Source organism: Corvus cornix, chromosome 7 (assembly GCF_000738735.6).
Source record: "Corvus cornix cornix isolate S_Up_H32 chromosome 7, ASM73873v5, whole genome shotgun sequence".
NCBI classification, from domain to species: domain Eukaryota; kingdom Metazoa; phylum Chordata; class Aves; order Passeriformes; family Corvidae; genus Corvus; species Corvus cornix.
The window spans coordinates 21796282-21810029 of record NC_046337.1 but is presented as its reverse complement, the minus strand read 5'-3'; the positions used below and the strand labels follow the sequence as shown (position 1 = coordinate 21810029).

Sequence of the window (13748 nt, the reverse complement as noted above, 5' to 3'; positions counted from 1 at the left end):
CTTTTGGCTAGTGTCTAATTTATCTTTGGCAATTCAGCTTGCTGCAGTCTTTCTCCTGCTCGTGTTAAGTTCAGCACTTCTCAGAGGAATATTCTCTGCTTCAACGTGTTGTGAACTTTTTTGGGAGAACTTGTCCAAGAGATGCCTGTGCTCAGTGTACACAGCTCATGCTCATTTTATGCCATGTCCTTCACCCTGGCTGTAGTTCCTGCTGTGCCACAAAGGTCTGCTGTGATCTGGTGAACAGCAGAGGCACTGCACTTGTGGTGAGGTACCATGGTGGAGCTCAGAAGGTCTAGGCTCACTTCTTGGTTTCATGTATGATTTGGCTTTAGGCCATTAAGTTCTGAAGGCCTCATTTCTCAGTTAGAGAAGATGTTTTCTCTTCTCTATTGTCTCACATTGCTTGTTCAGTACAAAAGTCTAGGATATTTAAAAATGGCCCAAACAGACTGAAAGTTGCATCCCATCTCTCAGACTACCCCTTGTCACAGCTCCTGAGCAGGAATGTGTTGGACTTTGCTGTTTTTATGGTGCATAATGTCTGCCTGGTTGAAAGCTTCTAAGCAGTGTCGGAGTTGAAATAATAATTGAAAAAATCAAATTGTAATGCAATCAGTTGATAATTAAATTGTATATGCAAGTACATAGTGCTTTCCTCTCCTGTCAAAAGCATACATATCTTTTCTGTCTTCTGCAAGTTCTATTGGAATCCCTCTTTTTCTCTACTGCTTTTAGAAAATGCTAGTTAGAAATCTATCTTCAAGTTAGTCCTTTTGATTGGCCTCTTCTTTTGTAATTTATGAAATACATATTTAGGAATTTTTTTATTTGGAGAAACACCTTTATTCCTGTACTTCATCAGCTGTAGATACTGTGGATGCTTTATAGACATGTTTCCAAGATAACACACAGTAGCCTTACATTGTTGTTTAATGTCATTATTGTTTTCATCAAAATATTTATTAATTATTCAAACACCAAAACAACTGACAGCAGTAAGTGTTATCTGGCCCAGTTTTCCTTTTCCTTCTCCCTCCTTTATACTTGGTGAAGCTCAGCTGAGTTGAGTATGGTTCCTCCTGATTTGATAGGTGCTAGAAAGAGAATCAAGCTAATTTTTTTTTATTTTGTATCTTGAGATGAGTAGATGAACTCTAACAGTCTCAGTAATAAATTGACATCTGCCCCATTTATTGCTGCACTTGCATGAAAGAAGAAATTTTATTCTAGAAAAACAGAATATAATAGTAAAAAAGCTATTAATCTTCATTGATGAACTGTTAGTAGCCCCAAGAATTCTAATAATGCATGTTATGTATGCAGGAACCATTTCATTTTGTGTTGTTATGCTTGTTTATTGTTAAGGAATGTAGCTTTGAGGAAAAACCATTTAGAGAGCAGGATGAGTATATTGGTGAATCTCTCACTGTTTGCAAAAAAGTGATGAGTGAGTACTGGAAGATTAGAGGTAGAATATGTTGAGAAAACAAGTTAAGTGAATAGCAAATTCTGTAATACCTTTAAGTAAGTTAAGTAAACCTGCATTGTAAGATTTGCATTAGCAGTGGCTTAAGGCAAATCAGATTTGACAAAATCTCTCTGGAACAGAAATCCTACTGTAGTTTTTTTTAGTCTAAGTAAATTTGGGTTTTCTTGAGACCTTGAACAACAACCTGCTGTATACATTTAAAAAAACCCCAAACAAACAGGAACAACAACTAAAACAATGTTGTTCCACTCTGCTCTCCAAGAACTCTTTCTGGACTTGCAAAGCTATTTTACAATGAGAACATTTCTTTGGTTTTTCACTTGATGTCTTCCACTCAGGTTTCCTTGATACACTGAATTAAAATATCTATATTGTTTTAGTAGGATAAATTAAGAGCAAGTTACTTTCAGTGTGAGAAAATCCCTAGAAGCAAAAGAGAAATAGGGCAGCCATGATTAACTTTTAAACTAAAAGAGGGTCGATTTAGAGTAGATAAAAAAGAAAATCTTTTGTGGTGAGGGTGGTGAAACACTGGAACAGGCTGCCCAGAGAAGTAGTAGATGTTCCATCCCTGGAAAAATTCACTGGATGAGGCTCTGAGCATCCTGGTCTAGGTTGAGATGTCCCTGCTTATTGCAGGGGGATTGGACTAGACAACCTTTAAAGGTGGCCTTTCAACCCAGACCATTCTTTGTCTCTATGAACTTTAGCCCTTGTAGGAAAAGCTCTTCTAAGTGAAACAAAAACGAACATGATTGAACATTATGCTGTGGCAGTTTTCTCTCCATAATACACAACTGCAGTGGAATTCCTGCTACATTTCTGATGTTGTTCTACTTCAAAAATATACCAGAAAAACAATATCATATATGACCTAAAATGAAAATGTTATATGTAGAGTAAAATTTACATACACATTTTAAAGTTTGCTGAGTAGACACTGGTAGGGTTGATACCTTAATTCAGATGAATTGAAACACAGTTCTATTTTAAAGTAATATGAAAGCTTTTTGTAGCATGAAGTCACATGGTAAAATTAACTCTTGAAGAACATTTCTTTAAAAATTTTGGTAAACATAATTATTTACTTAGTAGGAAACTATGAAAGTTAGTAACATTCCTGCTAGTAACATGTCCCGATGATCTTTATCCAGGCAAGCTGGCATAGGTCTCCAAATATTGCCTTCATGTAAAGAGAAGATACCAGGCTTTTAATACGTTCCCATATGCATGTAGAATTCAAAGGTGTCTTAACAACTAACCACAGTGAGTCTATTTCCAGGAAGCATGGAACTTTCATCAGGTAGAAAAGGAAGGAAAACAATGCCCAAAACATTGGTATTGATTCTGATTCAATCATCAAATCAATCCCAGCAATTTATATCAAGTTTAAAATTGAATAAGCCATGCAAGCACAGTACTAAGAAGAGGTAATGCATCTGTTCAAACCAAACAGATTATTTTCAAAGTCTTACCACTGATCAAGAACAGTAACATTTACCTTAAGTATTAAGTGATCTTAGTGCATATTAATAACATACATAGTCCTTGATCAGCTGATACTTTTTCAAAATTTTAAGATAGTGAAAATCAGCTGTTAATAATAAAATAATACATTGAGGCGAAAGAATTATTTTCTTATTTTGTTAGATTTATTTGTGAAATTCTCCATTACAGGTGCCAAGGGCCGATAACACTTTTTCTTCATTGTTTTCAGCAACTGTTGCCTACTGCTGATGCCCTAGAGCAGTTGGTTTGTCCCTGACAGTGCTTATGATCCACAGGGAAGTGCCATTGCTCTGGTCCTCACTGCCTGCTGTTGGCAGCACACTATTTACGCAGTATTGTTTTCCCTCTTGGACAAGGAAGTTTGGGCAGTGATGCAGGTAAATAGTCTTCAGCCTCAGTAGAGAGAGTCTGCTGGGAAGCTGTTATCAGGGATAATATACAAGCTCTGAACTTTTTTATAGGATCCAGGTCAGAAAGAGGGAGTCAAAGGTTGTGTCTGCATTGGCAGGGGATAGACATGTTGCAGTACCAGCTCTAGAATTTGTTTTCTTTTTTCAAGGATGCCATACTTTTTTCCATGCTGAAGTATCATGCATTCAGCCAGTGCATGGGTCTTACCAGGTTTTAGGGATAAGTTTATACTAAATTAATATTCATCAAGCAACAGTCAGCTAGCCAGTACTGCCCCTCCAAATGGCTCTGGAAAACTATCCATAGTGACTGTACTGACTGTACTCTCCCACCCTTCCCAGCCATATCAGCGAGGATTTTTTGTCTCCATTTGCATTAACCCCTAATGCATTTGATTTCATTTATACACACTGTGTTCCTGTAAAATACTGCTCTGGTTTTGAAAACGATGTTATTTGTCAGGCAGGTATTCTGGGAAGTTGGCAAGTTCCAGAGTTCCCTGGCCATCGTCAGAAATGTTGTTGCCAATGAAAGTTAAAAAAAAAAAAAAAAAATAGCTGCTCTCAGGAGCTGGAGACCTTCAGGGATAACTGTGTAGAAGAGGTTTTGGCTGCATGCAAGGCTTGTGCTTCTTTGACAAGGAAATGGGCCAAAAGAGGATCTGTGGAATAATTTGTTTTCACTCCCAAGAACACAGCTTGATTAAGAGACATTCGTGAGTGCAAGATTGCTTATATTGCTGTGGCTTTTTATGGAGTGTCAAGACTTTAGTCATAACTGTTGGTTGAGAGCTTTCAGAAGATAGAACTGAAATTCTGGCACCTAATTTTAAGCAAGACTTCTGCCTTCTGGCTGCAAAGCACATTAAGACTCTTTCTCCAAGGGAAGATTAAGTCCAAGTGACCCTTAGGCTCAGACTTAAGTTTTCCCTGTTCAGTGAATGAAGTTGCTTGAAGCTAAGGAGGACACGAGTAGTCCTGAGGGGCATTAAATTTGTCATTTGGTTGCAGCTACACATTCTAAACAATGCCTTTGTCTAGAAACTCTGCTCATCGTAAAATAGCCTGTAAAAGTGGTGAAAAGCTGCTGTACGATTCTGTATATGGACTATAAAATCCACCTTCTCAGATGGTAAGAGAGTGTGTCTGGGCTCTCAATCCATCACTTCTTCCTTTGTTTTATCACTGACTGCTGCATGCAGGTAGGTGGCTGATTCTGAAGCCTGTCTCTCTCATGGTATGATACCGAATTCAACCCCTCAGTCCTTTATTATCCTTTATTAGCACACATATGCTCTACTGTTTAATACATTTTCCCACATTATCTACTCTGCCCCACTGGCAACCAAAGGAACTGGACAAAGTGATTGCTTTTCAGACAACTTGGAATAAAAAAAGTCTTTTATCTGTAGTCCTGCTGCTTGCAAACAAATGCACAGTGGACACAATGAGACTGTTTGACATGTCAGAGGTCTAATTATTTTTCTTGGAAAAACATCTGATGTTCCCCTGTTTAAACCAAAAGAGAACATAGTTTATCTGTGTCCCACTTTCTACTTATTAAACAAAAAGCAGCTGGTACTAGTACTTGCCTTTAGGAGGAGAGCATCAGGAAGTTGAAATAGCAAATCTTGGCTCTACTTAGTTGCCACGGTGATGTATAATTAACCAGGCTGCAGGAATGTTACAGAAAGTAAACATAAGGAAGTAGTCTTGCTAATGGAAAAATTTAAACCACAGTTTTAAGTAAGACTGAAGGGACTGATGATTAAATCTTTGTTTAATCTTTAGTATCTTTAGCAATAATTTTTAATTGAAAATCTGTGTTTCTTTTTATATTGTAATTTGATAAAAATCGTGTCATCGTGTGGTCAGGAAAAAATTTAAATGAGTTTGAAAGAAATAAAACAGGATTCTGAGACACATTGTTGATGGTACAGTCTTTGTAAAAGATTGGTGTTTCATTGATCTGTGGGGATTTTGGGGGTTTATCTCCTTGTTACTGGTAGGATTCTATTTGAAAACCAGTACATTTCTCCACAAAATATCCAATTAGAAAGGAATAGACAAAAAAATTTGATTTGGAACAAATGGGAATTTAGATGAAGGCAAACCATTCATCTCTTGGAAACTCTGTTCCTTGTAGTATTTCTCAAAGACACACTTCACATGCATCAGTCTCAACAGATGAGTACAGCATAGAGGCTGCTCAGTAAAACATACCTGTGATAGGAGGGTGCACTTTCTGACCCTGATGGAAAGACAGCTGATCTTTTAAGAAGTTCTGTTTGCTTTCTGCGTTTGGTCATCTTGTTCTTCAGACCTGGTTTTCGACTTTGAGGGACGTTGCTAAAATCAAGACATTACGTGTACTTAGTAATAGGCCTTACCATGCTTTTCTGTGCCTTATCCTCTCTTGATAAAATTAGTGTAATACTTTTTCTTCTAGAAAGCTAAGAGCAGTAAGTGTTCTCCAGCCTGCTTGAAACTGCTTTAAGTAGTCAAAGCAGATATCACTGATTAGAGTAGCAATTTACCTGCCTCTCTTAATATAAGTAATTCTAATGTATATTGTATTTAAGGCCCATTATTCTTCACCTTCAAACTTATTTGGTTCTCCCAATGAAGTGAGAACCATCAAGGTGCTTGTATGTGCTCAATGTGCATTATTCCCACTGACTTGAAGAGATGACAGTGAAGGTTGCTCACTTTGGCACTGCAGAGTGCTGAGCGCTCTTGGCTCATGTTGACTTCTCTGACAGTCAAGGGTGTACAAGGAGGATGTCTCATGGTCAAAGCTTGTTTGCCATACACTGTGTTGAATATAAAGGTGCCCTGAAGAGTAAGTCTGAATACATCCACCCCTTCTGCTATGACTTAGGACATTATCTTTCTACCTTCTGAATGACTTGTATTCACTCAGATCTGCATCTTGTGATGAAATTAGTGTTGGGTAAAAATGTATTTCTTTCTGTCATTTTGTAATTTCTCATGTTTGATTCAATGAACCTTTAGTTTGTGTGGCATAAAAATATGCATGGAAGTACCAGTTAATTTGCAGGAAAATGCCCATATAGTTCCTACACACTGTGTCCTCTTTCCTTACTGAGCAGGATGCAGATTCTTGAGGGCCCCTCACATTTGAGTGTTATGTAGAAATAGGAGCTTCTGAAGTTGCTGTCACTGTGAGACTATTGATAGGGTGATGGGAAGGCTTTGCGTTTTGATGTAGAACAGAGAAAATAATACAGACTCCAGAACCATGTATTTTTGCCCGTATTTGTAAGAAGAATGCAATATTTCACCTGAAGCAAGGTCTATAATTATGCTTCCCCCTGTTTGGCGAGGCCCTGCTGAGAAGAGGAGCCACTTCAGCAAAGTATCATTATTTACTGTGTTCCTTAACATCTCCAATGAAGCATTTGCTTGTAAAGTGAAACCAATCCATCCTTTCAAATTTAGTTCTTAATACTTATTTAGCAGATCTGACCTCATAAGGGGGCCCAGTACCCTTGCTGCTGTCTGACCAAGGAACAACACTGGAGTGAGCTGTGAAAGCAGCTTCTTGCCTCCATCTTCTCTGCAGGAAATGTTGCCAAGTGCAAACACTGCTGTATTTTCACATGTTTAGACTGCTTTGAGGCACAAAATGGTTGCAGATTCTAAGTACGGTTTTTTAAAATATGCTACTGTTCAGGTAAATTCAGCATTCCTATGGTTGCTGAGAGCCTGTATCAAAATGCTGTTCTGTCCTGATGCAAAATGGCTGGTGTTGGATCGCTTTCGTGTTATATATCCTGTATGTTACAAAGATTTGCTTGAAGCTTGGGACTTAACAAGCATAACACAGAAGGACTTTTGTACAAAGCTTGAAGAGTTAGTCCTGGGCCTTTGGCCAGGAATAAAGAATGCTTGCCCTTGTGCCATTTTGTGCTGTGCTGCTCCGGTTCTGGCAGCAGTTCTGCTTCAGTGTAATTGTTGGCACTGGAGCTCAGCTGAACCTTGAATGGCCTCTTCCTGCAAGCAAGCAGGGGAGCAGAGGTCCGAGACGGCATCAAAACTCCGTATTGATCGGCTGTAATAGAGGACTCTTATTATGAGAACTCTTCATATCAGAGCCAAGCAAATTGACTATAGTGATATAGTAGTGAAGTACTAAAAAAAGCCATAAAGAGTGTGAATTAATTTTTCAGTTTTTCCATAGATAATGGAAAGGCTAAAAGAATATAAGAGCAAACAGCTCCTTCTCGGACAGTAACTGTTTTGGCTATCTATCTGCAGTTGTTGTTGATCTCTTCTTCCTATCTGTGCTAAGTAGTGGTTCCCCAGCTCAGCTGGACCAGACACAGAGCATAGGCACAGCTTTAAGTGATAAAGTGTTTCTGATTGTTTGCAAAGGCTTGCTTACTCTTATTTATTCTGCTTACTGTTCTTTAAAAAAAAAAACTTTCCCATTTCATTGAGGCAGATTTGGAAGTCAAACCAGAAACTTCAGACTCTACTACGATGGAAAACACTTTGTTGGGGAGAAACGTTTTGAGTCCATCCATGACCTGGTGACAGATGGATTGATTACTCTTTATATTGAAACGAAGGCAGCTGAATACATTTCCAAGATGACAATTAATCCAATTTATGAACACATAGGATATACAACTTTAAACAGAGAGCCAGCACACAAAAAGCATATGCCAACCCTGAGAGATGAACATGATGGCAAAGAGTCTACAGGAGAGGATGAGGTAGCAGAAAAGAGGGTAAGCAATTGTTAACCCACACTTTTTTTTCTGTTAGACTTTTTATTTTGTACTTTTAACCTTTCCCCTCTACTATAAAATATTAAAGGTCTCTGCAGCTATTTAGTCTACTTATTTATTTCCAGTGTTACATTAACAATATCTAAACTGGTTATAGAGTTTTGTAATGGTAAATTTTGCACATTGCAAATTTTCATGATTTGGAGGTTAGTTATTTGTCATTGTGATTCTTCAGCTGTTTCTACAGTATAGATGTTACCATTAAGCCACTCCTTTATTTCAAATGGGCAAAGAATATTTAATCTTAAAATTGTTTACAGTATATAAGACAATTGTATTTTATTTCTTAATATATTCAACTTTCCCTAAACAAATTCATTCCATAATCTATTCAGCAGTCTGCATATAATGACAGTAAAGTTGTCCACATTATAAATAAGACTGTTCATTAAGTTGATAAAATGTTAAAACATTTCACTTGGCTAAGTTCAGCCTGTCAGAAGCTGACAGAGCTATTTTTGGCCTCAGCCAGACTTACAAAGAAGGATTGCTCTCTTCAGAGAGTTGTAGTATCAGCTGAGAAGTAATTGCATCCTGGATTATAAAAGAAAAACAAAGAAGAAAGAAATCTTAGAACCAGTGAACATAAAAATATTAAAGGAGGCTGGGAATGTACTGGGCAGACAAAGCAGCTGCCTGAAATTTCATTTGTGTTTCAGAGACTAAACATAAAAGGAAAGCATAATGTAAATTCTGTTGTGTTAAATGAAATACTTTGTTTATTGAAAATCTGACAAATGAAAGTCTTTTTAAAAGTCATTTTTACATACATGTAGGTGTTAATGCATGTATAATAGTCTGATATGTTTCCCTATTTCACAAACTTCAGAATTATATCCATTAGGACTATCTAATATGCTTATAGCGCGTAGAAGAACTGCTCACCTTAGTTGGGATCTTTTGTCTCTCCAATCAGAAATACGTGATTTTCGTTTTTGTGGATGTGGAGGAAAGGTCTGACTGACGATTTCCAACATACATGACTATGGTAGTGAAACTAAGCTCCATACAGAGTCCACAGAGAGAGAGGCTCATAGGAGGTCCTGCAAATCCTCCTTCAGCAGAATCTGTCATTCTGCACTGAATTTGCTGAGAGATGAAGCACCCAACTTAGCTTAAAGTATGAATCTTCACTGTTATCAGATCATTTTGACAAAAGAAATACTGCTGGGATATTGAAGCTGGCTGACCATGTTTAATATGCAATTTCTTGCCTGTTAGGTACCAGTACTAGAGGGGTGAGTTATCACTTACAGTTCCTGACAGCCGCTACTTCCAGCGTGCTGTTCAAAAGGTGGTTTTTTGCATAGTATCATAGACAGTTTATTATAATGCTAAGCCTGGGTAAAAATCTCTAAGTCTTCTGAAAGTCACCACTTTGAGTTTCTTTGGTAGAATTAACTTTTCCTGCATTTAGAAACTTTCAAGTGACAGCAGAACTCTGTTCTGTTACATTTTTTAGATTGATGAAAAATTGTTCATAGTAGAGGGATTTCAGTGATTAGTATTGAAGAATGCTGTTTTTTCCGTGTATTACATTGTGTTATGTCACTCACCTTCAACAAGGTATACATACTGTTTTGACACATTTTTCATTAAATAGCTCAAGGACTATTGAATATTTCTCAAGGATTGAAATTTTATGTGGAAAACCCTTAGACAGGTTAGTCATGTAATCTCAGCATCCCACCCTCTTCATCTGGAGCTTATGAGCGACTAGAGGGACTTCAGCCACAAAACGGTTCAACAGTAGTGGTGTTTTCAGCCCTGAAGCCCAGGTTTTAATACTCTTCTTTCTTTTGTCTTGTAACTGCATTGATGTGAACATACTGAGGCACACAGACATTGCAGGATAATTAAATGTGGGGATTTCAATTTACTTTTTGAGTCATTATCCAGTTGGGATTGCTATCTGTGGCTGCATGGGGACAATACAGTGTGATCTTTCTCACCACAGAGTGGTGTAGAGGTGACATCTTGGCTGTCTTTGCACCTCTCAGAATTTTGGTGGGAAGATGGCACAGATTTTCCTGCATGTCACTTCACCCAGCAAATCTCCAAGGAGAGTAAGGTATTCAGCCCCATGACCAACATCTGATCTCACTAGCAACCTCAGCATTTGGAACAAGCAGCCATTTATAAATAGGTCAAGTAGTTTTTCTTTCTTTTTGGGGGCAGGGGTGGCAGATTGATTCCTGTTGTCCAATGTAAAGAGAGTATCATTGAATTGCAATGAACCAAAGAAAATTGTTCAGAGTTCAACATGAAAAAAACATTGTCTTATGATCCAAGCAGCAAGATCTGTGTGCCCATTAGCCCCATGGTGAGGATGAAAATTTCCTCGGTGTGTACAGCATTTGGCAATTAATGCATCTTTATCAGTTTTATAATGTAGTCACACAGCTTCTCCCTGCACAGTGTGCTTCTTCCTCTGTAAAGGCAGAAAGAAGTCCAGGTCTTTAACGTGATCCTGAGCCAAAATACATACCCAGATTTGTAGACTCTGAGGCTGTTCAGATACAAATCTAAATTTTGTGCCTGTGACTGTTGCCCAGTCATGTGTGGGTGGTGTATGGAATATAAGCCCTTCAGAACAAGGAAAGAAGAGACACAAAGACACAGAGCCTGTGGAACAGCTGGTGGGAATGGAGTTTCACTTTCTGCCATGGAAACTGCCATGGCAGCTAGAGAATACACCCTAAGCTTAAGAATGAAATATTAAAGGGCACTCACCCAGTCTCCAGTTTGGCGTGGGGCAGTAGCAGGAAACGCTGCATTTTGTGTTAGATGCCTCCCATCAGGCACTTGTAATACTTTATTTGTTCCTTGCTCTTTTCTGCAATTAACATATGGTGGAAGAATTGAGTATATGTTGGGTGACACTTTTCATATGCAATATATTAAAAATGAGCCCTAGTAAAGGGGAAAGATTTAAAGACTATAAGAGATGAAAAGTCAAAAATTATGCAATCATTAGACAAGGATTGTAAGACACAAATTGCAATACTCCTGAGCTGTGCAAGAGACCGTATTGTGGCGTGATTTAAGATGCAGTTTTTAATGGGAAAAGCATGAGAATATAATCCCCTGCACAGCGTGTGCTTCAATGATTATGAGAAAGAATATGACTGCATACCACGTACAAGTATATATTAAAAGTCAAAATTCTTGACTAATGGCTTAATGCTTTTTTGTAACTTATGAAGGAATTACTAAATAGTCAGAGATAATGGGAGGAGGAGAGACTGAAAACAGGAGAGTGCTTGTCCTGCTTGAATGTCCCAAATAGACGTTTTAGCTGCTGCGCTGAAAAAGTGATGCTGCTTCCCAAAACAGTCTGCAAATTGTTCAGCACTCAATTGTGGGGCCATCACAGTCTGTGTGTTGAGAGGACTAAGAATGATTTAAAAGAGGGCTTCCCATGTGGATTCAATCTGTTTGACCTAGTGTGAAAGTGGAAATAATACCCAGTATCATAAGATTTAGTTTTCCTCCTGTGCCTTGAACACTGATGGGTCTCTGAGCATTCTCTACTCTGAAAGGCAATTATGGCCTTAGAGCAGATGACTTGATTCAGTTAAACACCTTATAAAAGTGGTAGCTCTCAGAAATTAGTAAATACCTAGAAATATATCAAAGTCCTTCTTTAAAGCCCTGCAAAACATTTTTTTTTATTCTGACATGTTTTTGATTTCTTTATATGTATAATATGTGTAAGAAGTTGTATGAGTGATTGATTCAAGATTTAGTATTTGTTATGAGAAAATGAAATAATTAGTTACGAGTTACCCTGTCTTTCAAAATTAGATGCTGGGGTTAATGTTAGGATAGCAACTGAACCACATTTATTCATGTTTACTTTGGTGGTATGTGCTATTTCCTCAAGAAACTTTAGTGGCTGCAAATCAATTGAAGACCCCTTCTAGACTGTACTACATTCCATTCAATTCCTGTAGATGGAAAGAACTGAGAGAAGGTTTGTGGCAGGAGTCACTCAACAAAAGCAATCTTTTTTTCTGTTTTCAATTACCTTAGCCGGTGATACCATTTTTTCCTCCATAGTAAAGAAGGCTGATTTTCTGCAGCTCTGTGCAAGGAGATCTGGAAATGTAAATCTGTATCATTTTAGTAGGAAACATGCTTTTACACCTGCCTTTGAAGATAATCCAGATCACAAAGTTAAGTGTGATCTGTGTACATTTGTAATGAATCCATAATAGACTCCACACACAAAATCAAGGGTGATACTTATTGGTGTTTGCAGAGGGACCAGTCTTACTTTCCAACCTTAAACTGACACTGGTATTTTCATTAATGACACCACTACTTTTCTACTTTTGCTCTCAGTCAAATCTGCTAGTAAGATCTGCTTAAACCTTTCCTTCACCACAGCTTATTTTATCTTCAGTGACAGTACACGAGAAGCTGTAGCCGAGGAAGTTGCAGTAGCTGTCAGAGAAGCACAGGCACCCTTATCGAGGTCTGTGATGGAGGAAGACAGCTTTGAACGGCACTGTTGGGTGCCCAGTAATGCCAATTCTGGAACTGATAGGGGCTAAAGAGAAGATACGGTCTTAATAACTGGAAGGAAAGTGTGCTTTGAGAGGTGAAACAATCTTCATGCTGGAAGTTGTTTGAAATACTTCCATTTACTTGAATTAACTTATAAGAAAAGAGGGTGTATCTAAACAAGCCATAGCTGTAACAAGGGTAATGATGAAGCAGTAATGTTTTTAAAAGTGCAACTAATGAATGTTTACCTTAAAGTACATTTAAAGATGCAGGAGACTGAGCGCTGAAGAATCCCATGGGTTAACTTGAGGAGATTGTCAACTCTTTTCTCACAAATGTTCCTTTCCAGTCCCTGCGCGGGTGTCCATGACAATCACTCTGTAACTTTAATGTAATTTATAAATAAAACATAACTCTGTGGAAGGCAGAAACTTCTATTTATTTCTTCTGGGTTTAGCCCATCTTTCAGCAGAGACTTCAAAGCACAGACAATTTTGTCAATACCGAGAAAGTTCTTAGCAGGATGAAAGACAAGCCTACTTTTTAGGTAGCTGCTCCAGCATATCAGCAACATCATGCTCAGAAGAGATTGCCCCAGCCTCAGTCTTCCTCATCTTTCCTTTCTGTGCATTAGCATTTATGCTGGTGGGGAACCAATGTCATGTATGATATTGTATATGGCAAGTACAGTTCAAGCTAAGATTGCAAATTGTTACAAAGCCTTTTTAAAAATATATATGTTTTTAACTTAACCCTCTGTTTATTAATACCCAAGAGAGTTAAGTGCATATGTTACCCAGTGTACAGACATCAGCACAAAGAAAATCCTTTTCTCCAAACTGCAGAGTCCTTTTTCTACTTATAATCACCAAGAGTAACCCAAGCCCTTATTTGTGTTCATTATGGCAGTAAAATTGATTCACTAAAAAAGCTTGTATAAACTGATTTTGTTTTAAGATTCAGAGCTTCCAAATGAAGCGTGCGCTTTGCTAATTTAAACCCCAGGTC

At 38.0% G+C, this 13748-nt stretch overlaps 1 protein-coding gene across 1 annotated transcript in view; it reads left to right on the top strand.

Annotated features, from left to right (window-relative positions):
* Positions 1–13748, top strand: part of CHN1 (chimerin 1) — a 96545-nt gene that overhangs the window by 39145 nt on the left and 43652 nt on the right. The window contains exon 6 of the mRNA XM_039554891.1: positions 7880–8168. Within this exon, the coding sequence (XP_039410825.1) occupies positions 7880–8168 (289 nt within the window). The remainder of the gene's footprint in view (positions 1–7879; positions 8169–13748) is intronic.